The sequence below is a fragment of the Ambystoma mexicanum genome, chromosome 3q (assembly GCF_040938575.1).
Source record: "Ambystoma mexicanum isolate Mex_15411 chromosome 3q, UKY_AmexF1_1, whole genome shotgun sequence".
Lineage (NCBI taxonomy): Eukaryota > Metazoa > Chordata > Amphibia > Caudata > Ambystomatidae > Ambystoma > Ambystoma mexicanum.
Genome location: NC_090926.1, coordinates 463,698,836 through 463,721,480, shown reverse-complemented (window position 1 = coordinate 463,721,480; position 22,645 = coordinate 463,698,836). Strand labels below are relative to the sequence as shown.

Below are 22,645 nucleotides of genomic sequence, written 5' to 3'. Positions count from 1 at the left end.
TTAATACTGACATCTTCCTAGCCTTTTTAGGAGGACTGTGAAAAGCTGCCAAGATGCCTAGCAAGAATGTATATCCATGTTTTAGTGTATCCCAGATGGAGCACAGATTCTGTACCCCTGAAGGCACAAATCCATGCCCTGTGCCCCTCAAGAAGTCCTTGGAGTGGACTATGAATGTTTCCAATAGTTTCCAGATTAAGTGTGCGTTAGTGTGATAGCTCTCATATAGGAGAGCGCTGGGCTTTTGAGCAGAGGCGCTGCTTTGTATGCAGTTTCAACGGAGCTGGAACTATTCCAGCTCCTGGTACCGATTGAGTTACCAAGGAGGGATAGTTGTCAAGTCTGAATATTAGATGATGGCTTTGTAGAGATGGGGGTGCATGGATCCTCAGATCAGCATGGGTTGCACGATTCAACGGTTGCATGTAGGCCTGAAAGAGTAACTGGAGGCGTTGGTGGAATCGGTGTTCTTCATTTGGAGGGTATCCTAGAAGTCTAGGTTCTTTGTCAGGCTGTGTATATGGTCACAGAGCTGGAGGTAGCGATTGCATTGCAGGTGATTTTTGTTTTTAAAAAGGATCAATACATTTTCCCCCCCATCACTGTGGTTAGTCAATGCACTTGGAAAGTAGTTTGCTTTTTAAAATAACTTGATGCAATTTATGCACACCCAACAACGCAACTCCGAGTAAATGGGAGGAAATCAGCATACATCCCCATATCCAGAGGGACCCGCCAGGGGTGTCCGTTATCGCCCCTAATATTCGCCCCGTCAATGGAGCCCTTCGCCGCGAGAATCCGCCTCAACCCAAATATCAAAGGAGTTGCAGTGGGCGGGACGGAACATAAAGTGGCGCTCTACGCCGATGATGTACTTCTAACTATCACTGATCCGGACAGCTCGCTGCAACCTATACTTGAAAAATTAGAAGCATTTGGGGCGTGCTCTGGGTTCAGGGTGAATTATGATAAGTCCTCATTCCTCTCGATCAACCTTCCAAGGCGTCAGGGAAGCACCTTATGGCCGACTTGCCGATCCCATGGGCTAACGTCACCCTGGAATACCTAGGGGTCCCGATCCCCAAATCCAATTCATTAATCTACAAACACAACTTCCCCCAGCTATTCAAAACACTACGCGCAGACCTGAAACAGTGGAGTAAGCAGGAGATCTCATGGCTGGGCCGGGCGGCAGCGGTGAAAATGAACTTACTTCCTAGGGTACTATCACTGCGATGTGCTCCCAACTCATAATCCGGAAGCAGACCTCGCCTCCTTACAGCGGGACATTCTGAAATTCATCGGGGGGGCGGGGGGGGGGGGGAGGAGGAAACGACCCCGTATCACCAGGAAAATTATGACCCGCAGTCATCGGCTGGGTGGACTGGGGGTCCCAGACATTTCCAGATATAGACGTGCCACTCAACTCGCACATGCCTTCGCATGGACATGCACCGTGGACCGCCCATCCTGGCTGCAACTGGAAGAAGCGTGGTGCAGGTATCCCCTGCCAGATTTACCTCACATCCAGCCCCATAAGGCCCCCCCCCCCTGCTCTGAGCCCGCTTTCAGCCACTCATAACACTGGACAATTGGAGAGTTGTGAACAGGAAGTGGGGAAATCAAAGAGCTCGCTGGGCCCATTAACCCCAATCTGGGGCAACCCGGGTTTCTCCCCCGGTCTCTGCGTCTGCAGCTTCGCCAAATGGCTGGAGGGCGGCCTTCATAGAATCTCAGACTTTCTAATAGAGGGCCGGCTGCTCTCCTTCGAGGACTGCAAAGCGAAGTTCAACGTCACTGAGGAGGAGTGGTTCCGCTATACACAGATCCGTCACTGGATCTCGCAGCGCATCGTTAGGGAGCGTGGCTCCAGGGACCTTGAACTCTCACTGACTGCACCCCCTCCGAGGGGCAAGATCTCCACGCTCTATAAACTCTTGGAGAAATCCAGTCTGGATGTGAAAGAAAAATACATGCCGAGTTGGGAGAAAGACCTGGGGCGCTCCCTGGAGCCAGAGGATTGGGACAAAATTTGGACAAGACTCCATAGGAGTACTCAGTGCGTCACTAACAGAGAAAGGGGTTATAAAGTTTGTTTCAGGTACTACATCACTCCAGTACAGCTGCATAAAGCAGGCGTGAGGTCCTCGCCGAATTGTTGGAGGGGCGGTCCGCGGGAAGGCTCGCTCTTCCACCTCCTGTGGGACTGCCCTAAAGCAGCTTACGGGCCCTGAAGCATGTCAGAGCAATCACAGGCCTCAATATCCCGTGGGATCCAGTTATTCTGTTTGGTGGGCCAAGTGTTGAGTGTTGGGACATTGTCACGGCAGAAAGAGTTGCGGGTCTTCGCCTGGGTAACCTTGCTCCGTTTCAAAACACCTGGGCCCAGTTTATGGACTATGCGGACCGTTACCCGGCCCTCACCCTAAAGCCGCCTAGCGTCCGCTGGCTGAGCTGATTTGCACACGGAAGCGCTCTGCTCTAGCTAAGAGACAATCCCTGAGGACAGCGATTCTTTCCAGCTGAGTATTCCCGGGATGGATTTTTGGGCCGATTCCTTTTGCTTTTTCTAGCACTATTTTCCCATATTCATCTTACCACTACAATGAACTGTGCCTTATATGCTTTGTCATTTCTGATATCGGTTTTGTTGTTTGTCTTCTGCTGTTATTGATTAATAATGAATAAAATGTCTATTTTGGAGAAAAAAAAAAAACTTGAGATGGAAGGCGAATTTGCTAGTGTGAATCGTATTTTTTTCCATTAGTCTGCAGTGAACCACCTAGCTGTCCATTTATCAATCTAGGAGGGGGTGGCAAGAAGGGCAGCGGTATGAGGGGAGGGTAGATTATGGTTGCTTGTAGTCTTTCTAGGAGGGCATGGTGTGCATTTCCTTCCTGTAACGATTGTGTTAAGATAAATGGTCTCCACGGGGAGTGGGGGGAAACGAACCAGAGAACAGACTGTGGGGGGTCCAATTCCATTACAGAAAACACCAGAGTGTTTGGTTATGCAAGTAGCATCCATTTTAAGGCTTAATGCAGCAAGGTTGACTCAGAGTGGTCTTTCTCCACCCAGATGTTGAAATCTCCAAAAGGTGATCTACAACCAGTGTTCCGGTTGCATCAGCAGAGTTTGTCTGCAAAGTGCGGGCTGCAGGAGAGATCTTAGTACAATTGTGTGCGATGAGCAGGTAAGAGCTAGCAACGCCCAGTCTGACATGGATAAGGGGTGGGGGGGTGATGTGAGTCTAGGAGTCTGCAACAGAGCTAAGCCACCTCCTCTCATATTGTGGTCATTAGCACAGATATTGAAGTCCGATAGCTCTTGCGGATAATTGGGGACTGATGGAGATCCAAGTCTCCATAAAAGGGAGAGAGTAAGCCCATCAGGTCTTCAGAAAGGTTAAAAAAAAAAAAAAAAAAAAAAATATATATATATGGGATACATTACTCACCGTAATCGTATTTCTGATGCTTGTATCTGCTTAGATTCACATGCTGTGCATAGGCCGACATCTAGTGGAAGCTGCGGAGTATTACAGTTTGTTTTTCGAAGTCGAAAAATGGGCGTCGACACAGGGCGTGCCAGTAATACTATCCCTAGTGTGACGTCCCCTGTACCCATGATCCCTCACGCGTCTAGGATCCCCAGATTGTGTTTTTCCTGACATGAGGTAGCATGAGGAGTAGCGTGAGTACAGATAGTCCAAGCAGATAGACAGAAAGGTAAGACTACAAGCAACCATGCGCCTTCTCTCGGAGGGGAGGAAGGGTGGGTCGCATGTGAATCTAAGCAGATACAAGCATCAGAAATACGATTACGGTGAGTAATGTATCCCTTCTGAGGCTTGTGGAATCTGCTTAGATCACATGCTGTGCATAGATTAGCGAGCAGTACCAGAAGAAGGAGGTGGGATGTGAGAAGGGTCATGAGCAAACAGGTGTCTTAGAACCGCTTGTCCCACTTGTGTATCTGCCTTGGAATGAGTGTCAATGCAGTAATGCTGAGTAAAAGTGTGAATAGAGCTCCAAGTAGCTGCTTTGCAAATGGTGTCAAGGGGAACATTTGCAATGAAAGCCAGAGTGGCCCCAATGCCTCTGGTAGAGTGGGCCCTTGGCGTAAAAGGCAGAGTTTTTTCAGAAAGAGAGTAACACAGCTGTATACAGTTGATAATCCACTTTGAGATAGCGCCCTTAGAGACGCGATCCCCCTCTCTGCCTGTAGCTACGGAGACAAACAGTTGATCTGTTTTCCTTAGCGGTCTGGTTTTATTTACATAGTATAAGACCGCCCTACGCACATCTAGGGTGTGTAGTTTCACCTCAGCTGAGCTCTGTGGGTTTTGGAAGAAAGCCGGAAGCTCGATGGACTGGTTTACATGGAACTTGGATATGAATTTTGGTGAGAATCTAGGGTGTGTGCGTAAAACCAGTTTGTCCTTGTGGATAGTAAAGAAAGGATCTTGCACTGACAGAGCCTGAATTTCACTGACCCTTCTTATGGAGGTAATGGCTACTAAGAAGGCCGTTTTATAAGTCAGGTGTTTGAGACTACTTTTATGCATGGGTTCGAAGGGGGGGCCCCATGAGCTTAGATAGCACCACATTGAGATCCCATCCTGGCGGTGGGTTCGAGATAGGAGGGTGAAGTCTCTTTACTCCTTCCATGAAGGCTTTAACCACTGGTACTTTCCACCACGAAACCTTGTTATGGGATGTGGTGTAGGCTGAGAGGGCTGCCAGGTGTACTTTCAGAGAGTTACAAAACCAACCCTGCATCCAGCAGGTGGAGCATGTATGTTACAACGTTGGAAGGAGTGCAATCAACCGGGTTGATTTGTTTACTCTGGCACCAGATAACGAATCTTTTCCACTTGTCAAAGTAACAGTGCCTTGTATTTGGTTTCCTAGACTCTTTTAGAATGTCCATACACCTCTGTGGTAATTTGAGATGTCCAAACTCTATGACTTCAGGAGCCATGCTGCTAGGTTCATAGAGTTGGGTTCCTGATGCACTGTTTGACCTTGTTGCTGGGACAGAAGGTTGTACCAGGCTGGGAGTCTGATGGGCTCGCATACCGCCATCCTGCGTAGGTGTGGAAACCATGGTTGTCTCGCCCACATGGGAGCAACTAGGATGAGCGTCATCGATTCCTTGTTCATCTTGTACACCACCTTCCTGATGAGGGGAGTTGGTGGGAAAGCGTACGCAAACATCCCTGACCAGTTTATCCACAGGGCATTCCCCTGGGAGTCCGGTTGTGGGAACCTGGATGCAAATCCTGGGCATTGTTTGTTTTCGCTTGTGGCGAATAGGTCTATAGTGGGGAAACCCCACTGAGAGAAGAGATCTTCTACTACGTCTTTGTGAAGGACCCACTCGTGTTCTTCTGGGAGGGAGTCTCTGCTTAGAGCATCCGCTAGGGAATTGAGCTCCCCTGGAACATGTTGCGATGACAGGAAGATGTTCCGTCTGAGTGCCCATATCCATATTTTCTGGGCAAGCTTGGACAGATTTGGCGAACGAGTCCCTCCTTGCTTGTTCAGATAGAACATGGCTGTCGTGCTGTCCGTCCTGATCTGCACCGACAAGTTTAGTAGATGGGGCTCGAACGCCTGCAGCGCTCGGAATACTGCCAGAAGCTCTAGCAGATTGATGTGGTTCTTGGCTACTGAGTGAGACCAGAGACCCTGAGCTGTGTGGTGGAGATGGTGAGCTCCCCACCCCGTCAGGCATGCATCTGTAGTCACCACTGCCTGTACTTCGGGATCGTAAAAGGGTTTCCCCTTTGCGAGATTCTCTCTTGTCCACCAGTGTAGGTTCTGTACGAGTGTTGGCGAAACGACCACTAGATCGTCCCACTGACCACTTGCCTGAGACCACTGTTTCGCCAACCATTCCTGCATGGGACGCATGCGCAGACGCGCGTGGGGGACCAGGTAAATGCATGACGCCATCATGCCGAGTAACCGCATAGCTTTGCGTACTGTTATCTGTTGACCTGACTGATAATGCGGAATTTGCAGAAGTATGTTCCGAATTCTTTCTTCCGAAGGGAAGGTCAATCCTTTCTGAGTATCTAGGATAGCTCCTAGAAACTGTTTTGAGGTGCTTGGCACCAGACTTGACTTTTTCTCGTTGATGGAGAAGCCTAATTCGTGGAGGAGGTCGATGGTCCTCTGAATGTTTGACCTGCAGATTCCTGGGGTTTCCCCCGTTATGAGCCAGTCGTCCAGATAAGGGTACACTGGGATTGCCTCCCTGCGTAGGTGTGCAGCTGCCACCGCCAGTACCTTGGTGAATACCCTTGGTGCAGAAGCTATCCCGAAGGGCAGTACCTTGAATTGGTAGTGGCGACTGTCCACCTTGAAGCGCAAGTATTTTCTGTGCGCCGGGAGCATGGAAATATGAAAATAGGCATCTTTCATATCCAAGGTTGCCATGTAATCCCCCTTTTTTAGGAGTGGGATTACCTCTTGTAGTGTGGTCATACGGAATTTTTGGGGCTTGACATACTTGTTGGCAGGCCGTAAGTCTAAAACTGGGCGCATTGTTAAATCTTTCTTTGGCACAAGGAAGTAAGTTGAATAGATACCCTTGTTTACCTGGTGTCCCGGGACGAGTTCTATCGCGTCCTTTTCTAGCAGAATGGCGATCTCCTCGAGGAGGATCTTCTGATGTTGTAAAGAGTGGACTTTTTGTCTTGGAGGATGGTTTAGGGGACGTTGCAGTAGTTCTATGCAGTACCCATTGGATACTGTTGACAGCACCCATCTGTCGGATGTTATCCCTTCCCATGCCTGGGTGAAACTTGATATTCGTCCCCCTACTGGGGTTGCATGGGAAGGGACCCTGAACTGAGCGTCACTGCTTTGGTGGAGGCGTGCCTCCTCCTTTACTGGGGCTGCCTCTGCCTCTACCCCGTCCTCTTTTACTACCCCTACCATACGCCTGGGTAGACTGTTGTGAGCTGGTGTTCCACTGTGTACCCTGGGTGTGGGAGTAGCTATTTCCTCTATTGGAATTTTGGCCGCGGGGGCGACGAAAATTGCCATTCCCTCTTTGGTTAGGTGGTTTGGTAGTTAACTGGCCAAGGGATTTGAGGGTGTCGAATTCTTCCTTAGCGTTTTTTAGAGCGTCCTCGACTGCCTTCCCAAACAGGAGATCACTTTCCACTGGTTTGTCTAAGAGCGCAGCTTGTGTTTCTGCTTTGAATCCCGACTGCCTCAACCAAGCATGCCTTTTGATGACAGTCCCCTCTGCTATAAGTCTACCCGCATTGTCAGCGGCGTCCAGAGTTGCTTTTACAGTGCAGCCTGACACGTTCCTTCCTTCCGCACAAATGCGAGCTAGCTGGCTTTTAAGGGGTTCGGGAGCAGAGTCTATTAGTGCTGCCACTTCTTCCCACTGGTGACAGTTGTAGCTAGCCAACAGTGTGGTGGAATTCGCGATTCTGGCTTGGTAGGCTGCCGTGGAAGCTACTTTCCTGCCAAAACCATAAAGTTTTTTACTTTCTTTGTCGGGGGGAGCCTCAGAGGAAGATAATGGTGTACCAGCTCTTTTGCGGGTGTTGGTTACTACTAGAGAGTCTGGCTTAAGTTGACCTCTAATATATAGGGGGTCCGACTGGGCTGCTTTAAACAGCTTCTCCACTCTCGGATTTACAGGTCTTGTCAGGTTTGGGTTGACAAGGGATGGTGCTATTCTGCGTTGAACAGATTTTAGGATGGGAATGGTCTGGGCTACTGGCTTCCTTTCCCCTATTAGTTCTTCCGCAAAGTCCCTTTCTTCCTGGACACCTTGTGTGTCTATGTGGAAGTGGTTAGCTGCCCGAAAGAGCAGTTCATTCAGGAGGGGCTGATTATCTATTGGGGAGTCAGACACTGGGGCTTCCCTTTCGACTGGTGAGTCCATACTGAAAATATCTGGGCTATTTTCTGGCTCATCCTCGTCTTCGCCGTAATAATCTGATCCTGCAGGATCTTCTGGCGTGTCAATTTCCTGACCTTCTATAAGGGAAGAGTTTCCTTGGTTTGTAGGGAAGAGGTAAGAATAGGGTTGGACCTCGATGGGGTCTAAAGGCCTAAATGGTGTCTCGACCCGGGGTCTTTTATTTGAGGGGATAGGGTCCCTAGACCCTGAGGGAGAATCTTCCTGAGGGTTTAAAGCTAGGAGTTGTTCAGGGTGTCTTTCGAAAAAATTCGCCAAGGAAGACATCCTTGACATTACTCTGTCAATGTCCTCGCATGACCAGAGTTTTGAGCTTGGGGTGACCATGCTGGGACTTTCTATGGATTGGCCCTGAGAAGACTTGGTCAGTTCTTTTGTAGTGGAGGACTGCAAGGGTTGTTTCCTTTGCTGTTTACCCCCTTCCCCGTGGGTGGAAGTGTGTTTCCCCTTTCCCTTATCTTTCGACGCCTGGCGTCGAGGATCGGAGGTGGAATCCCTGTCTTTCGAACTAGCCTTCGAAACTGGCCCCTCTTTACTCCCAAGTGATGTACCCTTTTCCTGGGGTGCAGGCTGGGGGTGGAAGTCGTGTTCGTCTTCGGACGATTGATCTTCCGGGATATTAATGGTCGAGGCACTCTGTGCAAGTGTGGAGGCTTGCCTGACGTCGTGCGGCGACCTCGACCGGGACCGCCCAGAGGACGTCCTTTCGGACCGCTCCTTCTGTGCCTCTTTCCGAGGTTTCGACGACGTCGAATCTCGGGTGGATTTTTTGTGTTTAGCGTGTGTATGTGTAACGCTTTTGTCGCCGGGGGACTTCCCCATAGTCGCCGGGACGGACGACCTTCCGAGGCCGGGGACGTGCGTTCGGCTGTCCTTCGACGCCTTGGTGCCCTCGCCGTCCGAAAGTTCGGCGTCGCTGCCGTCGCTGAAGGTACCCTCCGCCTCCATAGCTGCTAGCTTGGCGTGGTGGGCCCAACGCTTGGTGGAGCGGTCCTTAAGAGTTTTTGCCTTAAACCTGCTACAGGCCCTGCAACCCGTCTCGGGGTGGTCTCTGGGTAGGCAAAGGTTGCACGTAGCGTGCTTATCTACCCAAGGGTATTTCTTATTACACTTGGGGCAAAACTGAAAGGGCGTACCCTCCATACGCGCCTGTGGGCAGCGGGCAAGTGTGTGTAGGTAATAAGGTGTCGAGTGTGGAAGTGTACCACCCCCACTCTCCCTACTTGTAGGGCCGAGGCCAGCGGCCCAGGCCCGAGCCGAGGCGGAAGCCTCAAGGCCCAATCCGTCGGGTATTCGACGTTGATCTCCTCCCCGGTTCGGCGTCGAGATGTTGATCGACGAAAGGTTGGTCAAACGGGGCAAATTAGAATTATATTTCCCCTAGGGAGATACAAAGGAATCCCACAAGAAAACCTACCAGTTTCACAGATACCCTGGGAGAGCAGAACGTTTAGATGTTTGGGGATCGATATCTATCACAAACACAAACATAACGCATAGATAGCAGTAGCAAACATCGAAAACAACATGAGGTTCTGGGCTAAACTCCCCCTAGCCATGGTGGGGAGGGTGGCATTGTTGAAGATGGTTGTATTGCCTAGGCAGTTACACTTTTTTGCAAATATCCCACATATGTTACCCAGACGCTTCAGACAGCAGAATCCAGACTGTTGAGGGATGAATGTGCCCCATTTTTCCTGAAAGAACTGATATGAAGCTGCTGGAACTGGGAGAACCCGATTCCGTGCTCCCCGCAAGTGCTGCTAGTGGCGTTGTGGGGAGTGAATGAACTAAGAAAGACAATTCGTAGACACTGGGAACTGGTGGGCATAGCAAAACTGGGAGATGTGTGGCGAGATGGGAAGGTACTGGAATTCCAAACGCTAGTTGAAGAAACCGGAGTACACCCGGGGCAATATATCACCTACACTAGATTGGTAAGGCGGGTAAGAGAGACAAGATCCAAAATAGAACTAGAAGACCAACCAGACACAGCCATAGAAACAATATATGACATCTCGGAAGGGGAGCAGGAGGTATCCCGGATCTATGAACTGGTAATGTCGAGTGGGAAAGGAAGTGACCCAGCTGAGACAGGAGTGGGAGGAGGATGCAGGGGAAACCATGCAAGACGGGCAATGGGAAAGACCACAGAGATATCATAAAAAGATGTCCAGGAATGCGAGACTACAACACAGATCCAGCTATATGTAACCCATAGTGCGTACATGACCCCTCAAAGGATCGCCTGATTCAAGAGCACAGAGGCACAAACATGCCGCAAATGTGGGGACGTGAAGTGAACACAGGGATGATACACATGTTCTGGGCATGCCCGGAGATTGGGAAATTCTGGGGCGAAGCGAACCAACGCATAACCAAGAAAAGAATTAAGCTAGATGTGGGATCCCTGTGGGCATGCATGTTGGGGGGGGGGGGGGGGGGGAATTCACTAGACCATGTAACCTGAAACATGCGAGCAAACGTAAAGATTTGGCCTACATTCTGCAGAATAGCTATGTGCTGGAAAGCGTGCCATAGACCCAGGATAGAGGTGTGGTGGCATGATCTTCTAAAATGGGCTGAAGCGAAAACAGTAGTATGGTATGAAGTGGCCAATAGGGGAGGGAGGATGATGAAGTGGGATCAGTGGTAGCCTGGAGACAACTTGTGGCCACACAATCTGGGTCCACCCAGGCCAGTCCAAGCGAACACGACATCTCCGGGGAAGGAGGAGTGCCCCCGGAGGAATGACAATTGAAGGGGCAGTGGAGTAGGCTCGAGTTAAGGGGGGGGGTGGGTTAGTAGATGGCAATGGTAAATACACGTAAATGTACATGATGCTGGGAAGCTTGTAACTTGCACTGCACGGCCAGGTGTGTTTTTGGTGTTGTAAAAACCAATATAAATATTAATTAAAAAATGACAAAAGACTAGGTTGTGGCAGGAGTGGATGTTGGAGTGGTTCACAGAATTGGTATGGGACCGACTTTACACTCCCTAAAAGGAAAGGTCATTGCTATCATGTTCCCAGTACTCAAGACCTAGTTGTAGCGTTGCATCAAACAAGTCAATAGTCTTTCACAAAAATTGTGCGCCAAACCCCACTAATCCTGTTAGAACCGTACCTTCCACCAGGACCTTTTTGGCCATTGCTGCAGCCCGATGGGAGTTATATTTCACTACTGCGAGGAGTTCCCGTTTTTTAGTGGGGCTTGGGTATAATGAAAGGTCCACTAGCCCAGAGGTCACTTCCTGCAGGGCACTTTTGAGTTCTCCCTGCTCCAATCGACAGGGAACACCATCGACACACAGTTCACACTTCTCGGTGCTTCGGCAGACAACAATCCGGTGTCCTTTCTGGACCTCGTAGCCATTCAGTGACGCAATTGCAGCCTGGGCGTTGCGACGGTTGTTGTATCTAGCGTAAGCAAAACCTCGGTTCAGCCCACTGAAGGTCATCATAAGTCTAAATTCGTAGATTTTTCCGACGCTTTCAAAAAGGGGGATCAATTTGTCCTCGTAGATGTCCTGAGGTAACTTTCCAATGAACACTTCCGAGCCAGAGGGAGGCGCAGCACCAACCCAATCTGTTAATCAAAAATGAAGGTATAGTTATAATGACAGCAGCAATAATCCTTTTAGCGCTTGCTACCAAGGTTACTTGGGAAATTAATTGAAATGCTTTCCTCAGATGTTCTCCTGTGGCCACAGTTGCACGTCTGGTGAATTAACCCACTGAGCACTGATCTGTCAAGCTGCAACACCAATACAGCCCCACCCCTTTAACCAGGCTTCAAAGACTAGTGCAGGTGTACTCCACGGACAAGATGAAGGAATAACTCTACTAACCGGGTGGAGGTCCGCCATATTTCCGCTGGCCATTGATCTGGATTAGGTTGGTGCCAGTTTCTTTGACCCAGGACATCAGGGCAGCCTTATTTACAGGATTCACTGCATTAATCCATCTCTACGAAAAAGAAAAACCTATAATTAGCAAGATCTGCCTGTGCGATCTCAGCTGTGCAAACGCCCGGGGCAAAAGTCAATAATACACATAGCAGCATGTTGCTTAAAGTAACCAAACGACCATCACTTAATACGGTCAATCCCAAAGCCACATACATAGTGTGCACAGTTAGTGAAAATCAAGGGTGATGCCACCAATTCCTTGTGCAAGATAAATGGCAGGTTTCATTTTGGACCAAGTGCAGGTGTATTTAGCCGCTGATCCAAGACACGTTTTTATACACAAATGACTGGGCAAGTGCATGAAACCCATCAGGCCCCGTCCCAAGCAAATCACCAAACGGAAACACGTTTTCCTTAAAAGCTACCATTTAAGTGTCCTGTGCATCCAAGCAGCCCCGCACCCATCCTCATTTATTTAAGGGTTATTACAAAGTGGGTGATTTTTTTTACCCAAAATTCACTGCAGGTAGACTGTTTTGTATTACATTGTACCCATCATTTATATAGCGCCATTTCCCCCTGTGTATTGCCTCAATGCGCTTTGTGGTTGGAACGCCGTCGGGCACCGAAGTTCTTGTGTGACGATTCCGGGGCACCCGTGGTACAGGGATGAATCTCGGCTTCTAAAGCCTCAATCAGCCACACACTTCTATTCTAGTACACCAGAAGGGATCCCAACTGATTAGAACACAAGTAAATTATAAACCTTCTCGTCCAATTTTTGGTAAGGTGGACGGTACAGCAGGCTCATCTCTGCAAGATAGTGGATCGTTGCTTTGTTTCCACACAGCGAATATACAATACCCAATGATAAGGAACTGTCCAGTCAAGGTTGTATAAAAACATCTACTTTATTATTACTACAACTGACAGCTCTAGCACACTACAAAATACAACCCACCCTGTAAAGGAACACAGAGGACGGCCAGCCACGAAAGAAAGGGAAGTACTCCTGACAGGAGGGTAGTTAAGTAATCAGTCTTACTGTTCAAGGCTATTTGGTTTCAGCACCAAGGAGCAAAGGGTAATAACTGTCTCGGCCTTGAGAGAAGGACCAGGGGGCAGACTCACAATGTACCTGGTGCTTAAGAAGTTCTTGATGCTCGACAGCGTTGAGGCAGTTCCAGGGCGTTTGGCAGCTCCTAGTCCGAGAAGCGAGGACGGGCAGAATCGTTGCCTTGGTGTCGGATCTGGAACGCTGGTTGAGGAGTCTCGGCTCTGGCGACAACCGTCAGCCGGTTGCGGTTCAAGGACTCCACTGTCTCGAAAAATGCCCTTAAAAGAGGGACGCTGTTGATGCTTAGGTGGCACTCCTACTAGCTTCTTTGTAGGGCTCTTATCCTTTCAAGGTGGACAGCCCAAAGCTTACTACAGGGTTTGCAAGCAACATCCTTACCCTTCTAGTTCAGATCCTCTCCTGCACTTCCCACCTAGGAAGCTTGCTGGCAGAACCTAGCAGGGCATGCTGTGTGCTGGCTGGGTACCAGGTCTCGAGCTGCTGGACAGGTCCTCCAAGTCCATATCTCCCTCTGTTCCCTGGGAGATGTTTAGGGGAGGGATCTTGCTTACCTCTTGGAACTCCTCGCCTTCCTTCACTGGCAGAAGATATATGGTAGAAGATATATGGTAGAATACCTTCAGGCAAGGTCCAAATGAGTCCTCCTTTCAAAGTCGTCGGATGATCTGCTCAGTGAGGGGTTCAGCTCCTTTTTAAAACAACATGGCCCCCAGTGATGTGCATGCTTAGCCTACCTTAATGAGCCAATCCCGGGTACCCACCAATAATGTTCTGTTATGCATGAGGTCAGGACAAGAGTGATATTTTAATTAGGCTGCCCATTGCCGGAGGAAGGTGTGCGTACGGCACCTGTAGGCTGCGTCCTCACAGAGTACACGCGACTATGTGTTTCATGCAGTGACCAGAGAAAATGTGTGCAGAATGGCCTCACATTTTCAGAGGATGATCTACCATCATTCATTTTCATTAGCAAAAAAGCCCAGGTGAGCGCAACGCACCCCCCCTGTGTGGGTGGTTGAACTCCTCGCACCTTGTACAGGAAAAGGTTTACTTTAAGATGCATATGTGCATTCTGCCGGGCAAGGACTTAAGGAGAGGAAGGGGTGGGCGGAGGACCTGGCTGGGCCCTAGTAAGCAACCCGAAAATCAGGTACATGGGCGGGTGCTCAGCGGTTTAAGATAGAAGAGTGCTAGTGCAGGAGACTGTGCCCAGCTAGAACAAATGTGTATGTAGGTTGTCGTCGTATACTATTAGGAGGGGGTGTTGAGGCACATCAGGTGTTTCAGTGTGCCACAGTCGTGGTGCTAATCTTCGGTGCCATTTTCTTAGTCTCTCAATGCAATAGACTGGTTGTTCAAGTACATCTTCTGGTGGGGTTTGAATACTACCATTGGAAGGACGTGGCTGGTAGCATTTGAATGCAATAGGTAAAATAAATACACCTTGCCACCTATGGCCCAAGACCAATGTTTCCCATCCCCATCGGAAAGAAGCGTCTTTAGTGCATCTCTATTCCTACCTCCAAAATCCATTAAATTGCATGCTGTGCCCAGTAGCCCAAGTTGAACTGGGGCATTTCCTTTCTATATCCAGTGAAACCTATGGGTTGAGCGATGTGTGTGCTTGGGTAAGCCCCTTGACAGACATCCAACTGAGTGCGTGACCATACCGGTCCCACAACTGTTGCTACCTCTAGCGGTGTGTGGTCTGAGCATTCCATCCAGAAACCTTCAAGTGGTGTTTGGTAACCAGTTTACATCATTTAGGGTTGGTGCTCCGGACAGGGGGCGATGTATGATCGTCTGCGGGGAAAGGGCAAGTTTAATGTGCCGCTGAGACCACTGCCAGCATCCGCGGTGCTATGAACGTGTAAGTGTTTTGGTGGGTCTGGTCCAGTACTTGTACGTGGAGCACTCATAGCAGAGTGGGAGGGGTTTCGAGAGAAGGAGGGGAAAAGCCAGGTTTTGAGGGTCTTTCTGAATGCGAGGTGATTGTCAATGCTGCGTATGCGAAGGCGGGATGGTGGGAGCTTGAACGGAGAAGGAGCACCCATCCACCCAGCCTGGGGCAGTTGTATTGGGGGATAACTAGGAGAAAAGTTGCGCCGGATTTAAGTGCCCATTTGTATTTGTGGTGCGGAGGATGGCATGGTGAGGAATGCACAATACACATGAAATGCAGGGAAGTATTGCTATTACTCACCCCCTGTACTACATTTTCTCTTCCGTTTTAGCACGTCTGAGGACGTTTTTCCCGCCGTAGGTTTCAGCCGGAGCCCAGCAGTTGCGGGTGCAAGAGATGTCCCAGTTGGATTCAGAACCTCTTCAGGTCAATGAATGCAACTCGCACCAATGCAGCACTCCTCTAGGCCCTCGACCAGACACGGAAAACCTGGTTTCGATGAGAAGTCTGCCTGCCATCTCTAGTCCCGTTGAAGCTGTACAGAAACACCTCTACCACTTTAGCCTTAACTGGAGGTGACGAGTCCACAGGATGATTCCAGGAACGCTTCCCCAAGACACCAGATGGCTGGGCACAAAGCAGACTTTAGGAATGGTTGGTCCAAACACTCAAAAAGGGTGGAAGTACCACCAAAGGCCTTCTAAAGATCACCAGCAGACATCGTTCCACTGGGACTGCAGCAAACATGGGTCGCCAGGCCTTCTTGTGACCAACATGAACAGAATGGCAGGTTTACAGGAAGCTACTACAAATCCCATTTAATAGACATGGGGCGGAGGGGGGGAAATTGTTCTGCCCAGCAGTGGAAAGTTGTACTAAAATGAGATGATCAACCTTAGCAGATACCAAATTCAAAAAAGCACCAGTGAAACTTATCATTCTAAAAGTTGGGCACTTCCCCAAACACTTGCCTCCAGAGCTCATCTACAAAGATTAGTGACACCTGTGGCCCAAGCAACAACTACATGGGGAAATGGGTAACATATATTATATATTTTTTTACACCTTAAATCCCTCCCAAGTACCTCACCAAAACCACACAAAAACACTGAACTTGTGGCATTGACACAAGGAGATAACAGCGACTGCGAAAGATGTAGGTTTTATTGTTGAGTAAGGAACAAGTTACTTACCTGTAACTGTTGTTCTCCAGCATGGGTCTGGCATGGATTCACATGCTCATGGATATTCCCCGTTGTCAGGCTGGGAATACTCGGTAAAGAAAAAATCAGTATCAGTTTCGTTTCTGATCTGTCTTTCGTAGTAGTAACCAATCACTGATCTCTGCGTCATACTGACCACAGCCAATGACTGCCCTCTACCTAAGCCCCGCCTCTGGCAGCCATCTTCAGATTTGGTAGCACGTGAAGTGGCAGTATGACCAAGTGAAGAGCCGCAGAGGGGTAGGCGGGAGGGTTCGCATGTGAATCCATGCCAGACCCATGCTGGAGAACAACAGTTACAGGTAAGTAACTTGTTCCTTCTCCAGCATGGGTTCTGGCATGCATTCACATGCTCATGAATAAAGAATACATAGCAGTACACACATGCACAACCACGGGAGGTGGCAAAGGCTCAACATTAAAGCAATTCTTACCTCCTCACCAGGCTCACCTTAGGCGAACAGGTTGCGCAGCACTGCTTGGCCGACCCTGGACTCCTCCCTGGAATCCCGATTGACGCAGTAGAATCTCGTGAAGGTGTGCATCGACCTCCACGTAGCAGCCCTGGAGATGTCCAGCAAGGGCACACCAGATAGGAACGCCGTGGTAGCTGCGATCGCTCTGGTGGAATGGGCTCTCGGACAGCCAGGCAGCGGTCGGTTTGCCAACCGATGACAGTACATGATACAGCCAGAGAGCCATCTGGAAATGGAAGCCTTCGAGAGAGCCTTGCCCTGATTGACCGGTCCAAAGTTCACAAAGAGTTGTGACGTCTTCCGAAAACACTTTGTGCGGTCCACGTAGAACTTCAGCGCTCTAGCCACATCCAGCGAGTGCATAGTCCTTTCAGCCGGCGACGAAGGCGACGGGAAGAAAACGGGCAACACCAAGGGTTCTTTGAGGTGGAAGTCCGACGGCACCTTGGGCATGAAGGAGGGGAGCGTCCTGAGCACTACCCTCGTGTCGTGAAAAGTCAGGTACGGGGCCTTGCAGGAAAGGGCCTGGATCTCTCCCACCTGTCGTGCGGAGGTGATGGCCACAAGAAACGCTGTTTTCCACGACAAGAACTTCAACGGAGCCGAGTGCAGAGGCTCGAACGGAGGTCCCATGAGCTTGGTCAGCACCACGTTGAGCTCCCACGCCGGGGCCGGAGCCTTCACTGGCGGGAAGTATCTGAACAGTCCCTTCATGAACTCCTTCACCAGACGATGAGACCACAAAGACGTCCGCCCCATGGTTCTGGTGTATCGGGAGATCGCAGCAAGATGAATCTTGATGGACGCGTGCGCCAGTCCAGCTTTGGCCAGCGTCATTAGGTACGGCAGTACTTGGGGAGCCGTAATCCGTAGAGGGTTAATCTTCTGTGCGTGGCACCAGACAGAGAACCTCTTCCATATGTGTCCATAGCATTTAGAGTTGAGGACGCCCTGGCCTTTGCAAGAACCTCTCTGCAGTCGGCCGGTATGTCGTATCCTCCAAACTCTAACACTGCAGGAGCCAGGCCTGCAAGCTCAGCGACTTCGGGTCGTGATGGAGGATGGCGCCTCCTTCCCTGGAGAGAAGATCCGCGTCCACTGGCAGCTTGATTGACGGCGACAAGTCCAGAAGGTCCGGGAACCATACCTGCCTCAGCCACGCAGGTGCGACGAGGATCATCCTGCACCGTGACCTGTTGAGCTGGTTGATGAGCCGGATCAGCAATGGAGGGAACGCGTATAGAAACAGGCCCTCCCAGGGGAACGAGAAAGCATCGCCCATTCTCCTCGGCTGGGGAAACCTGCTGGCGAACCTCCGGCACTTTGTCACCGTCGCGAACAGATCGATCTGGGGTGTGCCCCACCGTCGGAAGAGGCGGTCCACTAGACCTGTCGTAGTTCCCACTCGTGGCACGAGCGCAACTCCCTGCTGAGTGAGTCGGCGATGGTGTTTTTTATCCCTGCCAGATGAAACGGCACCAGAAACATCCCTTGGGCGACGGCCCAATGCCAGAGATCCTGCGCCTCCATGGACAGGGCTGGGTACCTGGTCCCGCCCCGTTTCCTGATGTAGAACATGGTGGTGGTGTTGTCGGTGAAGATCCTCACCACCTTGCCCTTGAGGGACGGAAGAAAGGACCTCAGGGCCCAAAACACTGCACGGAGTTCCAGGACGTGGATATGAAGGGACTTCTCCGTTGGGAGCCAAAGGCCTCTCGCGTGCAGATTTTTTGTGTGCGCTCCCCACCCTTCCAGGGAGGCATCCGTGGTCACTGTCTCCTGGTGGCCGGGGGTCTGGAAGTCCATGCCTGCCGTCAGATCCGGTGGTGGGGCACCCACGCGCATCGCTCGTCGGAAACTCTCGTCGAGTGTGATCTCTCCTCGAAGCTGCCTGTCGTCTGGATCCAGCGCGCGTCCAGGAACTCCTGCAACGGGCGCATCCGGAGCCTGCATAGGCGGATGAGGTAAATGCAAGAAGACATCATTCCGAGGAGGGACTTGATGGACCTCACTCTGGCCGCGTCCGCAACCAGCTGCACCTTGCCCAAGATGGCCCTCGTCCTTTCCTCCGACGGAGAGGCCAGAAGCGACACTGTGTCAAGCTTCGCTCCCAGAAACAGTGCGTCTTGCGCGGGCACCAGGTGGGACTTGGCATAATTTATGGAGAATCCCAGGTCCATGCTCGGATGAGCCAGTCGTCCAGGTAGGGGTAGACGTGGATCCCCTCTCGGCGCAGCTGCACACCCTGGGTGCCGACCTCAGTCCAAAGGGAAGGGCTCTGAACTGGTAGTGACGCCCTTGGACCACGAACCTGAGAAACTTTCGGTGTCCCTTTAGGATGGGACTATGGAAGTAGGCATCCTCCAAATCCAACGACGACGGAAATCGCCCCCCCTCCAGCTGACCCAGGACGTGTTGGAGGGTGACCATCCGGAACTTCTGTGCCTTGATGAATTTGTTCAGTCGTCGTAGGTCCAGGATGGGACGCCATCCTCCCGTCTTCTTCTTCACGAGGAAGTATCTTGAGTAAACTCCAGAGCCCTGAAGCCTCTTTGGGACAAGCTCGATGGCGCCCTTCTTGAGCATCGCCTTTACCTCCAAGAGAAGTTGAGGGACGTGATGGCCTTTCCTGGCCACAGGGGGGACGCGCGGGCACCTCTTTAGAAACTCGAGCGCGTGACCCTGAGCTAGGGCGTCCAGCACCCAACGGTCGGTGGAGATGGACTCCCACACGCTGACGAAGCTCGCCAGCCGGCCTCCCACCGGGGTGCTTCGGTGGGGGCCCGACCCCACGGCCGGTTCAGTCCTGCTTCGACGAGGCTTTGCCGCCTTGGCGACGACGGCGGGGGTCCGCCTGACTTGCCTCGTCCCCTGTAAACGTCCTGCGACGACGAACGGCCACTTGACGGTAGGTGGAAAATCCGCCGCCGGAACCTTTGGAGGCACCCTGTTTGCCTCCGCCGCTTCGAAAGGGCGGCCACTGTTGCTGGAGAACCCCAAGAGCACGGGCCGTCTCCGTGTCTGCCTTGATGGCTTGAAGGGAATCGTCCACTTTTCCCAAACAGGTTGTTTCCGTCGAACGGCATGTCCAAGACTCTGGTCTGCACGTCCTGACGGAAGTCAGTAGCCTTGAGCCATCCACGCCGCCTAAGGCACACGCCGTTGCCCAACTGGCGAAATCCAGTGTCAGCGATGTCCGTCGCAATCGTAATGGCGTGGTCCGACGCCACCTCTCCTTCCTGCAAGATCTCTAGGGCTTCAGCCCTCTTGTCGTCCGGTAGGAAGTCCAGCAGGGGGGCCAGTTTGTACCACAACTCCCTGTCGTAGCGGGCTACGATAGCCAAGGCGTTGGCGCCTTAATCGTCATCGCTGCAGACGAGATGACTCTGCGTCCGATCGTATCTAATTTCTTTCCCTCGCCGTCCGGCGGGGAGGTCGCCGTAGAGGCCGCGCCCCCCCCCTGCTTTCTTCCTGGCCGCCGCAGAGACGACCGAGTCCGGGGTCGGCTGTGCCCGAAGGCACAAGGGGGCCGCGTCCGGGACCGAGTACTTCTCGTACCGATCCCTTCTAGCCGGCGTCGTGGATGGGTTCTTGAGGAGGGCGAGGCCCTCATCCCAAATATCGTCCAGTAGAGGTACAGAGAGGACCGTCTTCCTCTTGGCCTCGCGCCGTTGATAAAGGAAACCTTCCTTCTTCTCTTCCGGGCAGAGCTGGAAAAGCTCGGATGCCCTGGCGATCATGGAGTGAAACGATCCAATCTCGTCGGGCGGGGAAGCCCGGGTGGGAGGCGACGACGGCAGATCCTCGTCGTAAACCTAGTCGTCCGTACCCGTCGCGGCCGTGTCAGTCCCCTTATCATCCCCACGAGGCGTGGACGGGGAGGAGGGCTGAACAGGGCGCGATGGCTGAAAAGGAGGTGGAGGATGAATCCTTCTCTTAGGGGGGAGGGCTCCCAGAAGGGCCTGGCTCCGGGTCCCCCGTCGGGAGCGGTTCCTCCGCTGGTGGTAACGGCAGTCTCGTCCTTATCTCCGAGCATAGCCATCAAAATGGCCGCCGAGTTGTCTTGCGGCACTGGTTGAGGGGAGTCTGACTGGCGGTCAGGGGCCCCGTCGGCACCCTCGACGTTATCGTCGTCTCCTACGTCGGGGTCCCTCCCAACGGGCTGGTCTTCTTCCACGCCAACGCCATGGCTTAAGACTTCGATCAGCTCTTCCTCAGAGGTTGAGGCCGAATCCACGACAACCTCCTGCCCTCCCCTTTTTTCTTCTCCATCGGAGGTTTCACGGGGGTCCTGTCGATGGGCATAAAATAGGACTCCCTCCGCGGTGGCAGGGAGACTCTGAGCCCCAACGTCGCCACCACTGGTGTAGCCTCCACAGGCTGAGCCAGGGCCGCCGCGACTGTCTCGATAGAGGCCTTGGCCGGATGCATTAAGGCTTTCACCACCTTAGGTGCGCTCACCGCCTTCTCCTTGGGGGGGGGGGTCACTGCCTCACTCGCCCTCCGATGGGGCCTTCGAGCTCCACCAGGGTCTCTCCAGGAGCTTCGCCGGGTGCTCGGCCTTCCTCTTACCCGAACCAGAGCGTTGGCTCGTGGTTGATGGCACCGGGGAGGATGCGCCCTGCCTGGCGCCCGTAGAGCCCGAACGTTCGGCACTCCCGGTGCCAGCGGACTCGCAGTGCTTGGCCTGGTGTTGGACCCCCGTCGCCGGGGCGTCCTCAAAGGTCTTAGAAGACCGCTCGGATTTCTTCTCGCCCGACGAGCTCTTCCCTTCCAGCCAGTTGGCGAGACGTTGATGGCGGTCCTTCATGGTCCGCTCCGACATATTGCCGCAAAACGCAGTCCTTCTCCACGTGCGTCTTGTCTTCATGTAGGCAGTAAAGACAAAGGGAGTGTTCGTCCTCCTTAAAGACATTCTGAAGCTGGCATCCAGGGCAGACCCTGAACAGCTTTCCGGCTGTCGAGCTTCCCTTCTCCTGGGCCATGTCCGAGATGGGCCTGAGAAACTTCTGGAGTCCTCCAAAAGCGTTGCTCGACGAAATCTTCACCCTTGAGGGGCGTAGACGAAATCGACACGGGTCCCCGTTGATCGGATGAAGAAACGGTGGAGCTTGAGGCTCTTTTGACAGAAAAATAGAAGTTTGAGAAAAAACGTGAAAAAAAAAAATAGCACTAAAGCTCGAGAGCAATAGCACGAGGATCCCAACACTTGAACGTGCGGTAAAAATCTGAAGATGGCTGCCAGAGGCGGGGCTTAGGTAGAGGGCAGTCATTGGCTGTGGTCAGTATGACGCAGAGATCAGGGATTGGTTACTACTACGAAAGACAGATCAGAAACGAAACGGATACTGATTTTTTCTTTACCGAGGATTCCCAGCCTGACAAAGGGGAATATTCTTGAGCATGTGAATCCATGCCAGACCCCATGCTGGAGAAATATGCAAACAAAAACGGAGAAAATATTGGCTTTGCTTCATAGATTTCCAAAAAGCATTGGGATTCCATCTGGCATGCAGGACTAAACCTTAACACTGCCAGCTGGGAAGGATCGAGACAATCAGATAAAAATGAAGCAGCTGCAAGGGGGAAGATTAACCGCTGGGTTCTTTAAGTGCGAAAGGGAATATATGTTGGTCCTGAATTCCCAAAAAGAAATCATTGTAGGCACTGCACTCTCCCATAGTCGAACAGAAAAGGGGGAGGGAGACAAGGGTGCAACCTCAGCACAAGCCTGTTCAAACTTAACAGGGATCTCCCTACTTGCCAGAGAAATAACCAGGCACTAAGTTGTGAGAAATAAAATGCAGATTCCCTATCATGCTTGCCCCCATACCCCAAGTCAGGGAAGGTCTCCAAAACAATCCTGTAAGAATACAGGACATGTGCAATGAAAATGAAAATCTAAATTCCTGATATTCCATACTGAAAGGAAAGAACAGCAACACATTTTCATGATGGTTTAATGCCAAAGAAGTGGGAGCATGTTGCAAACTACACTTAGGACTCAATAAGCACAACTGGGAGTTTTAAACTGACTAGAAGAGCACTTAATTGAAAATGCCTTCCATCCATTACCTTCAATAGGCAACTAGCATACTTC

General features: G+C 51.5%; 1 protein-coding gene across 1 annotated transcript in view; it reads right to left on the bottom strand.

Annotated features, from left to right (window-relative positions):
- DND1 (DND microRNA-mediated repression inhibitor 1) overlaps window positions 1-22,645 on the bottom strand; it is a 69,625-nt gene that overhangs the window by 18,579 nt on the left and 28,401 nt on the right. Inside the window, exons 2-3 of the mRNA XM_069652851.1 lie at window positions 11,806-11,923; window positions 11,082-11,543 (exon numbers count right to left, since the gene is read on the bottom strand). Coding sequence (XP_069508952.1) covers window positions 11,082-11,543; window positions 11,806-11,923 — 580 coding nt within the window. The remainder of the gene's footprint in view (window positions 1-11,081; window positions 11,544-11,805; window positions 11,924-22,645) is intronic.